The sequence below is a fragment of the Dendrobates tinctorius genome, unplaced genomic scaffold (genome assembly GCF_039654945.1).
Source record: "Dendrobates tinctorius isolate UK_male_01 unplaced genomic scaffold, ASM3965494v1 ptg000007l, whole genome shotgun sequence".
Classification (NCBI taxonomy): domain Eukaryota; kingdom Metazoa; phylum Chordata; class Amphibia; order Anura; family Dendrobatidae; genus Dendrobates; species Dendrobates tinctorius.
In genome coordinates, this window is record NW_027361675.1 from 55,506,114 (window position 1) to 55,520,547 (window position 14,434).

Here is a 14,434-nt window from a genome sequence, read left to right on the forward strand (position 1 = left end):
ACTTAAATAGGACCTGCCTGACAAACTGAAGTAGGTCAAAAGATTCTCAAAAGCTAGACATCATGCCATGATCCAATGAAATTCTGGAACAAATGAGAAACAAACTAACTGAGATCTATTAGTCTGGAAAAGTTGATAAAGCTATTTCTCAAGATTTAGGACTCTAGAGCACCACAGTGAGAGCCATTATCCACAAATGGCAAAAAAAAGGAACAGTGGTGAGCCTTCCCAGGAATGGCTAGCTGACCAAACTTACCCCAAGAGTGCAGCAATGACTCATCTAAGAGGTCACAAAAGACCCCATAACAACATCCAAAGAACTGCAGGCCTCACTTGCCTCAGTTAAGATCGGTGTTCATGACTCCAGCATAAAAAAGAGACTGGGCAAAAATCGACTGCATGGCAGAGTTTCAAGACAAAGACCACTGTTGAGAAATAATACTACATCTGAGCAATAAAAATGAAAAAAAACATTTACATAATGGGAGGAATAGGGCTAAGCAGCAGCACATGTGAAAAAGACTTGGGTATACTAATAGATCATAAACTGAACATGAGTCAACAGTGTGATGCAGCAGCAAAAAAGGCAAATTCAATTCTGGGATGAATTAACAGAAGCATACAGTCTAGAACATGTGAAGTTATTATTGCCCTCTACTCCTCTTTGGTCAGACCTCATCTGGAATACTGTGTCCAGTTTTGGGCACCACATTTGAAAAAAGACATCAACAAACTGGAACAAGTTCAGATAAGAGCGACCAAAATGGTGACCGGTCTGCAAACCATGTCCTATGAGGAACAGTTACAGGATTTGGGAATGTTTAGCTTGCAAAAAAGAAGACTGAGAGGAGATTTAATAGCGGTCTACAAATATCTCAAGGGTTGTCACATTGTAGAAGGATCATCTTTATTCTCATTTGCACAAGGAAAGACTAGAAGCAATGGGATGAAACAGAATAGGAGGAGACACAGATTAGATATTAGAAAAAACTTTTTGACAGAGTGATCAATGAGTGGAACAGGCTGTCACGAGAGGTGGTGAGTTCTTCTTCCATGGAAGTCTTCAAACAGAGGCTGGACAGACATCTATCTGGCATGATTTAGTGAATCCTGCTTTGAGCAGGGGGTTGGGCCAGATGACACCTGAGGTCCCTTTCAAGGCTACCATTCTATGATTCTATAAAGAACATAAAGACTCGTCTCAGTTTTTCAAAAAACATCTTGATGATCCTCAATACTTTTGGGAGTTTACTTTGTGGACTGACAAGACTGAACTTTTTGGAATGTGTATGTCCTATTACATCTGGTGTAGACGTAACACAGCATTTACATTTCAGAAAAGGAAAATCATACCAACAGTAAAATATGGTGGTGGTAGTGTGATGGTCAGGGGCTGCTTTGCTGCTTTAGGACCTAGAAGACTTGCTGTGGTAAATGGAATCATGAATTCTGCTTTCTACCAAGCCATCCTGAAGTAGATTGTCCGGCCATCTGTTCATGACCTCAATCTGAAGCGCACTTGGGTTATGCAGCAGGACAATGATCCAAAACACACCAGCAAGTCCACCTCTGAATGGCTTAAGAAAAATAAAATAAAGACTTTGGAGTGGCCTAGTCAAAGTCCTGACCTTAATCTGATAGAGATGCTGTGGCATGACCTTTAAAGGCTGTTCATGTTTGGAAACCCTCCAATGTTACTGAATTACAACAATTCTGCAAAGATGAGTGGGCCGAAATTTCTCCAGAGCATTGTTAAAGACTAATTACCAGTTATTGCAAATGCTTGATTGCATTTGTTGCTGCTAAGGGTGGCCCAACCAGTTCTTAGGTTTAGGAGGCAATCACTTTTTCACACAGGGCCCTGTAGGTTTGGATTTTTTCCCTTAATAATAAAGACCTTCATTTAAAAACTGCATTTTGTGTTTACTTGGGTTATCTTTGAATAATATTTAAATTTGTTTGGTGATCTGATACATTTAATTGCGACAAGCATGCAAAAGTATTGGAACTCAGAAAGGAGGCAAACACTTTGTCACACAACTGTATATTAAACTCTATGGAGAGAGAAGGGGAAGATGAATCTTATTGGTCTCTTATCTCAGTCAGAGATCAATAAGACAGGAAGATCAAGCTGCAGCTTTCAGCAATTGTATTTCATATCAGAACTAGATTCACAGCCACACTATTGAGTTATTTTGTATAATGTCTTCCATGCTAATGCTTCTCTCTGTATGCCGCAAAGAAAGAATAGCAGGGATACTTAGAATCAGAAACATCAAAGAAGAAAGTCTTAAGTCACTAGCTTAGAGTGAGTTGAAAATTAGAGAGAGAGTCTGCAAATGATTATCTTCTGCCATATGAATCAACAGAGCAGCATTTCCAGTTTCACATATCTGGCAGCAAACACAGCTCAGCCCTGCACCTAATAATTACAAGCTCTGTTGTAGAGGAGTGCAGGAAAGTTCAATTCTAAGACAAATCAGCTAACAATGAGGTAAAACCACACAGACAGCTATACTGATGCTGAATGCAGAATATACAATTGGTAAGGCAGTGTATGTTACAGGAGGAGACAGTGCATAGAGGCATACAGTATGTTCTAAAGGTAGAATGCACTCTATGTGGAGGCAGAGGCAGAGCAGAGATATGCTGGCAGAAAGCTAGATAAAAAAAGACTGCACTGCCACAATCAACAGGAACTTGAAACTACATCAGGAGAAAAAACCTATCATTTGGAGAGTGAAATGTGCAAAATTAGGCATCTCTAAAAATGAATTAGAGTGTCATCAATAAATATATGTGCACAATATTATCAGACCACATTGTGATTTTGGAAATAACCCCTTAAATATGGTAAGACAAATTAATTTTGAGTGTGAATACAGAGGTGAATTGATTTGTCTCTCGTTTTTCATTCTTTCAGTCAAAGCGAACAGCTTGGGATATTCAGCAGCATACTGAATGCTCACTTTGTGCCAGGAGTGACAGAACACAAGGTACCTGTCTTCTCTCCTTCATTAGTGGAATGTTAAGGAAAATGAACAGTGTGGCAGCAGCTCAGCTAATTGTGTGCTCATTGTAAGCTTGTAGCGTACCGGTTATTAGTTAATGGCCTGTCATAATGAAGTAATTGCTGTGCTTTGCAAGTGGCAGTAAAATTTAGTGACACATTTAGGATTAACCACAATTCAAGCATGCTTTAAAAGAAACAATTTAATATCTATACATCAAGTAGAGACAATTATAGAGAAATCTCAAGGCTCCCAGTGTCCTTTTCTGAATAGTCTCATTTGTTTAATTTTATGTTTAGGAAGTTATTTTTATTATGTGGCAAGTCGTTTCACTAATTGCAAAGAATGTTCCTATCAGCATTGTGTTCAGCATTTCCCTTTATTACATTTCTTAAAAACACGCCACTAATTGTGTTATCTGTAACGAGATAAGAAGTAGCCATTGATTTGCTTACTCATTGGGGTTGGCAGTGACCCATTTGGTTTGATTTCAGGCTGGCAGCACCGGCGCTGTGTCTACTGAGCACCTCCAGGAGTTAATTTTAGCGATCACTAAAGTTTCAATAGAACTACAGGAAAGACTCCGAACCGTGTTCTTGGGGACGTCTCAGCGCTGTCACTACATATTTACACTTCGAGACCTTGCAAAAATATTCAGGTAATGGAGAGGAAAAGATGTTACATGTTGGTTGGACTCATTTGAAAGGACCAGTCGTTCACTTCTATGAACAGTCATAGCGGTGTCAGCTCTCTGTGCTACTTATAAAGGCTGTTTAAGAAGTGCTCAGTGATGGCATGTCACTATACACGATGATACATAAAGGTAAGAGATGCCAGCCACACTATACGTAGAAAAAAAAGTCAGTCCCATGGCTATATGTGACAATTACTAAAAAGGGCTGACTTGAACTTGTCTGTCCTATTTTCTTCTGTATTTCAGTATCATGATCAATCACTAGGATTTTGAGATGAACATGCAGTTTCTGCCCTTGTTAGTTTAGGTCTGTCCAAATGTCCTTGTTTCGCTGCCAAGCACTCAGCTCTTTTGTGGAAGAATGATGAGCTCATGTATATTTTCATTGTTTTAACTAAGGTTAGACTTCCTCATGTACTTTTTTGCTGCCGTTAGAAAAAAGTCATTATATTTTAGCTAGTGCATGATGGATAGCATATAGTAATAAAACAGAAAAATATTTTTTTTTTACACAATTTTTTTGTTTTATTAAAATGCAGTTATATCTATTATTGTAAATTCCGATTTGGAAGGATAAGGGAAAGTTATTTACTTTCAGGTTTGCAAATTAAAACTTACAGAAATCTTGCTTACAAAGGTTATTTTTGCCAGGTAATTAATGAATACAAACCTAGACATCGATATATTAATTTTTTTAGTCTCTGAAAAAAAATTACCTATGGGGTATTTCTAGGTTTAGATGTTTGTTTCTGTAACTATTTTATGATGGGGCAATTCAATCAGGAAACAAAAGCATAAAGTATATCAGTATATACATATTGTTTATACATCTATAATATAATGCTGTAAGCGTTACTCTGTCCGAAGCCTTTATAGACTGCACAAGCGCGACACGCCTGCACAGTCAGGCTCCAGACAGAATGAGGCATCCAGCGGTGAGGAGTGTGTATGGCGCCGGAGCATACCACGAAAGGGGGGTGAGGGGACCATGCATATCACAAAAGGGGGGTGGGAGGACCATGCATACCACGAAAGGAGGGTGAAGGGACCATGCATACCATACCACGAAAGGGGGGTGAGGGGACCATGCATACCATGAAAGGGGGTGAGGGGGACCATACATATCAGGATAAGGGGGGTGAGGGGACCATGCATACCATGAAAGGGGAGTGAGGAGACCATGCATACCACAAAAGGGGGGTGAGGGGACCATGCATATCACGAAAGGGGGGTGAGAAGACCATGCACACCAGGAATGGGGGTGAGGGGACCATGCATACCAGGATAGGGGTGTGAGAGGACCATGCATCCAGGAAACGAGGGGTGAGAGGACCATGCATCCAGGAAATGGGGGTGAGAGGACCATGCATCCAGGAAATGGGGGTGAGAGGACCATGCATACCAGGATAGGGGGGGTGAGAGGACCATGCATACTAGGATGGGGGGGTGAGAGGACCATGCATACCAGGTTTGGGCGGGTGAGAGGACCATGCATACCAGGATAGGGGGGGTGAGAGGACCATGCATACTAGGATGGGGGGGTGAGAGGACCATGCATACCAGGTTTGGGCGGGTGAGAGGACCATGCATACCAAGATAGGGGGGTGAGAAGACCATGCATACCAGGATAAGGGGGTGAGGGGACCATGGATACCAGGATAGGGATGAAGGGGTACCATGCATACCAGAATTGATGGGTGAGGGGACCATACATACCAGGATGAGGAATAGGGTGCCATGCATACCAGGATTGGGGGGGTGAGGGTACCATGCACGCCAAGATAGGGATGAGGGGTGGCATGCATACCATTATAAGAGGGGGGCAGCACATACCAGGATGGGAGACTATATACCAATAAAAATGCTCGCCAATCGGGCGTAGAACGGGTTCAATAGCTTGTTATATATTGAATTAAAATGGAACTATACTTACAGCAAACTTTGCATAAATCAATAGTACAGGCAATTATGGAAAAAACTTTGCAATATATCTTATCCTTCCCCACTTACGAGACACTTCTTCCCACTGCCTCCTGAACTCACCATTCACTGTGAAAAAGAAGCTCAAGTACGTCTTGCTAGGAAGAGATGGACTGCTGGAATCAGGTATGGAATGGGTCTGAAATTCAGCCCTGGCATTTGAAATCCCAGAGGCCTATGCCGTCCCCGTACCCAAGCACCAGATGGGATATATTACTAATATTACCCTTGATTAATGAAAGCAAGATTTACTACAAGATCAATATTTCTAATGACACCCATGGCCTGCTGGGGTAAGTGACTATGTGTTCCATCACAACTCTTAACAGTATGGGTGTCTTGAGAACACTGATTCTGTTAACAACGTAGCAGACAAGGCAGCCCACGACCAGACAGGCCCTTCTGGAATTTGCCAGAATTGCCAGATGGCCAGTCCAGCCCTGGCTGGAATCATGGGACATAACCCATTATACTTTATGGAGATGGGAGGGGAAGGAGCACTGAGGAGAATGGAAAGCAACAGAGGCAGATGGAAAACTTTGTGCCGAGCTCTACAACAAGTATATTACACCAGAGCTTTATTCAGATCAAGATAGCTGAGCTCTGCTATATAATGTCCACCATATGTCTATAGTTTGTCTATCTAATATATAAAGCTCAATGTGGGTGTATGTGTATGCATGTATGTATGTCCGGGATTGGCATCCGCACCGTTGCAGCTACAGCCACAAAATTTTGCACAGTCACATGTCTGGACCCCGAGAGCGTTAGAGGCTATGTTGTGAGGCAAAATTTTAACCCTGCGCGTTCCAATTCACCAAACAATTTTGCCCCTATCTACTCGTACATAATGGGGAAAAAGTGTATGTATGTATTGGCATCTGCACCGTCGTAGCTACAGCCACAAAATTTTGCACAGTCACACATCTGGACCCTGAGAGCGTCATAGGCTATGTTGTGAGGCGAAATTTTAACCCCGTGCGTTCCAATTCACCAAACAATTTTTCCCCTATCTACATAATGGGGAAAATCGTAGTTACTTACCGAAAACGGTATTTCTCTGATCCCATAACGGCACCACGGAGAGAAGGATCCACCCTCAGGGACAGGAAACCTACAGATGAAAAAGGCTGTACCTCTCTCCCGCATCAGTTGGTTTACAGAGCATTACACAGAACTTTCAGCTGCAACTCAAATGGTTATAAAAAATCCAAAATTAATCAAATTACTCAACTTAAGCTTAATAGAGGCACCGTGTGGCTAAGTACTAAAGCTAACTCACTCTAATGTGCACACCTGTGTGTGTGAAAGGGAGGGGATATACGGGTGCCGTCATGGGATCAGAGAAATACCGTTATCGGTAAGTAACTACGATTTTCTCTTTCCCCCATGACGGCACCATGGAGAGAATTACAAAGATTGTACATCTAGGGAGGGACCACCGCTTCCAGAACCCTTTCCCCAAAGGTGAGATCTGAAGAGGAGGTCAAGTCTAGACGGTAATATTTGAAAAATGTAGAGGGGGAAGACCAAGTGGCAGCTCTACATATCTGTTCTATTGAAGCGCCGGCTTTCTCCGCCCAAGATGATGCCAGTTCCCTGGTTGAATGGGCCCTTACGTCCTCCGGGATGGCCGCCCCACAGGAGGAGTAGGATAGGGTGATGGCCTCTCTTATCCACCTCGCCAGTGTGGCCTTTGTCTGTATTCAGGGTCCTCAAAAGGGTCAAAAAGCATCAAACAGAGCCCTATCCTTCCTAAGCTCCCTTGTGGTTGTTAAATACTGGACCAGGCATCTTTTTACGTCTAAAGTGTGCCATATCTCCTCTGTTTTGTTTTTGGGATTGGGACAGAAGGAGGGTAGGGAGATTTCCAGGGTCCTATGAAACTGTGAGGATACCTTGGGGAAATATGCTGGGTCGGTTCTAAGAACTACCCTATCATCAAGAACTTGCGTGAAGGGCCAGTAGGCAGAAAAAGCTTGTATATCACTAATGCGGCGGGCGGAAGTTAAGGCTACGAGGAGGCAGGTCTTAAGGGACAATATTTTTAAGGGAGCCTCTGCCAGGGGTTCGAAGGGAGATCTGGTTAGTGCGTTCAATACTAGGTTTAGATCCCAAGGGGGGGTGGTACGTAGGGGGATCGGCCTAGATCTACTTGCGGCCCTCATGAACCTCCTAACCCACCGATTCCCGGGTAAGTCATGATTATACAAAGCCCCTAAGGCCGCCACCTGTACTTTCAGGGTGCTTGTAGCTAATCCCTTTTCCAACCCCTTCTGTAGGAATTCCAGAATTTTCCCTATTGGGATCTCCCCCGTTGGGTCAGAATCTGATATTGATATGAATTTTTTCCATACTTTCCCATATGCCCTAGTGGTTACTGGTTTTCTACTTTGCAGTAACGTGGTTAACAAGTTTGATGAGAAGCCCCTATTGCTTAGGACTCCCTTCTCAAAAGCCAAGCTGTCATGTGTAGGTTTTTTATGTGTGGGTGGTACACTGGTCCCTGGGATAGCAGGTCTGGAGATTCTGGCAGAACCCAGGGGTCTGTTACGGACATTCTTCTCAGCCAGGGGAACCATATTCTCCGGGGCCAGAAGGGTTCTATTACTACTACCATCGCTTTGTCCCCCCGTATTTTCCTCAGTACTAAGGGGATAAGAGATATTGGAGGGAAAGCGTAAGCCAGATGATAATCCCAGGGAATCGTGAAGGCATCTAGAGCTACTGGGCCACCCCGGGGATCTATTGAGCAGAAGGCTTCCAATTTCCAGTTCTGACTGTTTGCAAATAAGTCTATCTCTGGTCGGCCCCAGAGGTTCACAATCTGGTTGAAGACTGACTGGCTTAGTTCCCACTCCCCCTGCTTTAGGCGTGTTCTCCTCAAGAAGTCTGCTGTTCGGTTTTCCGACCCTTTTATGTGGAGGGCTGTCAGGGATTCCAGATTGTGTTCCGCTAGGTGAAAGATGGACTTTGTTACTTCCATCAGTGCTCGAGACCTGGTGCCCCCCTGGTGGTTTAGATATGCTACCACTACATGGTTGTCTGAGAAGACCCTTGTGTGTTGGGAGCGAAGCGAGTCTAGAAAATGAACGAGAGCTAGTTTCACTGCCAGCAGCTCCTTCATGTTTTAGGAAACTGACTCTTTTTTGAGCCCAGGGCCCTTGCGCTACCTGGCTGTCTAGATGTGCACCCCACCCACAGGGGCTTGCATCTGTGGTTAAGATTTTTGTCGTTGGTAACGCCCAAGGGACCCCCTTGGTTAGATTGGCTGGGTCTGTCCACCACGCTAAGGAGTGTATTGTGTTTGGTGAGATGTTTAACCGCCTGTTTAAATTCCCGTGTAGGGAAAAGTCTGCGTCTAATATTTCCCACTGTAAGACTCGCGTGTGGCTTTGTGCCCACTCTACTGCTGGGATGCAGGCTGTCATTGACCCCAATAGAGACATTGCCTTTCTCAGGGTAGTTACTGGGGAAGCTATCACTTATGACACCATCTGTGTCATCTTTTGAATCTTCGCCTGTGGAAGATAACATTTTTGTTTGGTTGAGTCCAGTATTATTCCCAAGTATTCCTGTACCTGACTTGGTATGAGTCTGGATTTGGGCAAATTTAGCATCCATCCTAGATTCACTAGAGATCCCATGACCATGTCCAGCTGTTGTTTGCAGTGGTGAAAGGTGACGCCTACTACTAAGAGATCGTCCAGGTATGGGACTATCAGGATGTTTCGCTCTCTTATGTGGGCCATCACTTCCGACATTATCTTTGTAAATACTCTTGGGGCAATAGCTAGCCCGAAGGGGAGAGCTCTGAACTGATAATGTTTTATCTCCCCCTGGATTGTCACCACCACCCTGAGGTATTTCCTGTGGTCCCTGTGAATAGCTACATGGTAGTATGCATCTCTCACGTCTAATACAGCCATGAAGCATGATGGGGGAAGCAATTTTACACAAGATTTGATTGTTTCCATCTTGAAACGCTGAATTTCCAGGAACTTGTTCAGTCTCTTTAGATTTATTATGGCCCTGTATGTTCCGTCTGGCTTTCTGCGGAGAAAGAGAGGGGAGTAGAAGCCTTTGCCTCTGTCCTGGTAGGGGACTTCTTGTAGTACCCACTTTTCCCTTAGGTTCGCGACCTCTTGTTGCAGAGCCAGCTGCTCGTGTAATGTCCTTTGGGGCGTTATCACGAAGAAATGGTTGGGGAGGGTATTGAATTTTAGTCTCAGTCCTTCTTTTATTATGTTCAGAATCCACGGGCTCGCGGATATTTTTTCCCAGGCCTGGAAGAAGTAGGACAATCTTCCCCCGACTCGGGGAGCACCTTCATTGTGCTTTTTGTTATCGGAGGGCTTGTTGACCATAAAGCCTTTGTTCTTATTTCTTTTATCCTTCCAACCTTCTCTGTTCCCTTTTGGGGGTCTTCGCCGCACAAATCTCCTGTTCCAAAAAGGCCGTTTGTATGCCTGATTAGGGAAACCGGGAAAGGATTTTTTCTTGTCCCCCGCCTTCTCCAAGATGTCATCTAACGTTGGGCCAAATAAGAACTCTCCCTCACATGGGATTGCACACAATTTGGTTTTAGTCTGCAGATCCCCCGGCCAGCATTTTAGCCATAAGGCGCGTCTTGCGGCATTTGAGAAGGAGGCTGCTCTGGCCGTCAACCTACTTGAGTCTACTGACGCATCTGCCAGGAAAGCTGCTGCTCCCATCATTACGGAAACTGACCTTTGTATTGTTTCCCTTGGGACTTTTTCTTTTATTTTGGAATCTAGGTGGTCTAACCAAACCATTAAGGCACGTGCCGTGCATGTGGCTGCTATGGCTGGCTTTAGTCCCCCTCCTGCCACTTCCCAAGCATTTTTCAAAAAGTTTTCTGCCTTTTTATCCATTGGGTCCTTCAGGGTACCCATATCCTCGAAAGGCAGTGCAAATTTTTTAGAAGCCTTTGCAACCGCCACATCCAGTTTAGGGGCTTTACTCCATAGGGAGCAGGCCGGATCATCAAAAGGATATTTCCTCTTGGGTGTTAGGAGGGCTTTCTTGTCTGTTTTTTTCCATTCTCGTTTGATTAGAGAGTGGATTTTTTCATTCACCGGGAAAACTCTCTGTTTTTTTTGTTCCAGTCCACTGAACATTAACTCTTCTGCCGTTTTTTTAGGGAGTTCATCTACCAGCCCCATAGTTGTTCTTACGGCTTTTACCAGTGCATCCGTCTCCTCAATAGGGAAGCAGCTGCGTCCCCCTTCTGAGGATGATGATGATGATGACTGGGAGGATGATGAATAAGTCGAGTTAGATGATTCACTCCCTGATTCACTAACACTGGACTCTGGAGATCTATGCCTGGATCTATGTTTTTTCTTAGTGGTTCTAACGACCTTCAGGGCGTCCTCTACCTGGGTCCTTATCAATGTTTTGAGGTCTGAAGCAAACCTCGGAGATTCCTCCTGCATAGTCTGCTCTATGCATGCTGCGCAGAGCTTTTTCTGCCATGTAGGGGGCAGCTCCTCCGTGCATATAGCACATACCATGTGCTTGGATTTTGTTGTGCATTTGCACCCCTGAGAAGAAAAAATTAATAATCGCACATTAGCAAGCGGCTTTCACGGAGATCACTCACCCCCTTGTGGAATGAGAGGTACCGTCTCGGGCATAGGGATTATTTCCACCGCTGAATCCACCTCTGGCTGTGCCGCCATGGTGGAGCTTTGGCTGCGCCGCGATTCTGTATGAGCGCTGCTGCTGCAAGGAGTCGCGCTGGCGTTGTTCTCGTGGCTGCCGCCCTTGCTTCGGGGATCGCTGCTGCGTCTCTTTCTGAGGCTTTCCACTCATAGTGATTGCCTCTTCTCTTTTAGTGGGGCTTTAATATATACCTTTTTTTTTTTTTTTTTTGAATTTGGCGCCTCCTCCCCGCTGTCCGAGCCCTCGCCGGAAGTGACACCCGCACATGCGCACTTCGGGATCTCCCAGCAGTGCATTGCGGCTCATTAAAAAAGCTGCTGCTCACGCGCGTCTGGTACCGGTGTGCCGCCTCCCGCGGTGACCGCCGCCACCCCCATCGCTGCACCCTGCGGCCATGTACCTTGCGGCTCCCGGTGGCCGCCGCCACCCCCATCGCTGCAAGCCCTGTGGCCCTGTACCTTGCGGCTCCTGGTGGCTGCCGCCACCCCCTCCGGCCCGCTTCCAGGTTCTGCCCCCACCCCTGTACCTTTTGCGGTCCCGGTGGCCGCCGCCATCCTCCGCAGGCCGCTCAGGGTCAGGCGCTTGGCGGGGGCTCCCCTTGAGTGACCGCCGCCACTCTTTTAAAGGAGACCGCAACCCCCTTTTTTCTCTTCTGGGATCAGCAGGCTTCATCCACAGATCTTCGCTGCCTCTCCCCCACTCACCCTCAAGGCCCGCCGACCTCGGTGGTGGTGCTACGGGGGGAGCCTGCGCAAGGCCTCGACCCAGCCGAGGCAGGGAGCCCCACTGCCTATCACCGGACTGGCTCGGTTCCCCGGCATCCCACGTCGACTGCAGGTACGTGCTGTAGGTTCCCCGTCAGGGACAGGAAACCAACTGATGCGGGAGAGAGGTACCGCCTTTTTCATCTGTAGGTTTCCTGTCCCTGAGGGCGGATCCCTCTCTCCGTGGTGACGTCATGGGGGAAAGAGAAAAAGTGAAAGGAAATGTGTTGGGGGCAAATTGACAGCTGCCAGATGTGAACAAGGGGTACTTAATGAATGAGAGCGATGGCGCCAAACAGTATATACCGTACAGTTGCTAAGGTGGGGCCTTGACATGGGATACTCACCACACACGGGGATATGAACACACACACAAAATGCGCCACACACTACCACGTGCTTCAACACATATACCACCCTCAGCACACATTTCACCACACATACACCAACCTCGCCACATAAAAGTCGAAACACAAAAGTCGCCACTCAAAACTCACCACGCTGTCCCAGAGCTGTTTAAAAGATGAAAAATGAGCTGTGTTTGGTTGCTGTCAGCAACAGTTTTCTTTGTAGACAGTTGTGGTAACTGAGGCCTATTATTCTTAAAATTTCTATGGTGTTATCGTCCTTCTGTAAAGCTGGAAATAACACAATTTATTACCGTGCCAACAAAGACCACCCTCTGACACAGACTGCAGGGGCAGCCCAGTATCACACAGGATAGGATTAGATACACGGCTCAGCAGTCAGTATCACACAGGATAGGATTAGATACACAGCTCAGCAGTCAGTATCACACAGAATAGTATTAGATGCACAGCTCAGCAGACAGTATCACACAGAATAGGATTAGATACATGGCTCAGCAGTCAGTATCACACAGGATAGGATTAGATACACGGCTCAGCAGTCAGTATCACACAGGATAGGATCAGATGCATGGTTTTTATGTGCAATATAATCATTATAATTTGCTATAACTAACCACAGTTGGTTACTATGCCCAGGCAACGCCGGGCTCTTCAGCTAGTTTGAGATAAAAAGGAAATGATGAATAGTAACTCCTCTATGTGTACTATCTATGGGAGAAATCACTCCAGCTAGTCTCTTTCCCACAGCTCCATGGGAATTGCAAATTACAGATGGGAAAACTGGTGAGAATGAAGGGTATAAGTCACATAAAGGCCAGAAATAGTGTTATTCCTCACACACAGGACAGTTTATTCTGAACAGTTACTTGAAAGCACAGTTATCCTTTAACATTGGTCCAACCAGTTGATGTCAGGTCTAGACAAATATTTTTTATGTAAAGAGGTCACCCAGCAATTCCCAAACAAATAATATTAGGAGAAAGAAAAATATCAACATTAGATCCTTTTTTCTCAGGAGACCAAGTCACCACTAAAGTTGTGTTCTTTTCCTATTTATAGCACACATGGTCAGAAGGATAGCTGATGAGTGAAAAAATAAAAAATAGAGAACATATGTCAAGTTCAGGTTAGGAGACCCACATCCAATACTTTATACTGTGACACATGGATCTGAGAGTGCAGCATTATTTGAATTAAAAAAAATACAGTGAAGCAGGCCTGGACTGGTCATCTGCCTGACTGAACTTTACTGTCCAAAACCACTCTACACTTCCCACACCTGCCACAACCTCTCCCAATCCCTTTTATACCCACAGACAATCCTTACACTATGCACACAGAGTCCTGCTTTGGAGACTGACACCGTGCATCAAAACATTACATAGAGCCAGAGCTATTATTGCTTTAGTCATCAAAGTCCATATTTCAGTGTACCCGTGGCCTCCTATTAGTGCAGCCAAAAAATCTGCCCTTTGCGTCTTTTACCAGTAGGTAGACATACAGCAGCTGCACAGTGGCCTTACAGGGGAGGGATTGGTCCTATATTAAGGTAATTTTAAGGTAATAGCTTGTAGTGGATTGAAATGGAGGTGGAGTGTAACACTCATGGTGGAACTTTCCTTATGAAGGATTATCTTATTTGAGATGAGCACTGAATGTGGTAAGTAATAATAATGTATCACTGCTTTACTTCCATGTTTATATGTGGTTTGTACTGTCTGTATCCTACACTTGTGTGCACTGTACTTGTCTCATGTGCTTGTGTGATGTGTTCAATGTGTAGGTATGATGTGGGCGCTACACTTGTGTGATGTTTACACTGTGCTTCTGGGATGTGTAAAATGTTTTTTGTGACATTAGCATTGTGCTTGTTTTAAGTGTGCGCTATGCTTCTGTGATATTAGCATAGGGTTTTTGTAATGTGTG

At 45.0% G+C, this 14,434-nt stretch overlaps 1 protein-coding gene across 1 annotated transcript in view; it reads left to right on the plus strand.

Annotated features, from left to right (window-relative positions):
• The window catches only part of LOC141086031 (uncharacterized), a 971,752-nt gene that overhangs the window by 408,868 nt on the left and 548,450 nt on the right, over positions 1-14,434 (plus strand). Inside the window, exons 59-60 of the mRNA XM_073571764.1 lie at positions 2,924-2,996; positions 3,506-3,669. Of these exons, the coding sequence (XP_073427865.1) occupies positions 2,924-2,996; positions 3,506-3,669 (237 nt within the window). The remainder of the gene's footprint in view (positions 1-2,923; positions 2,997-3,505; positions 3,670-14,434) is intronic.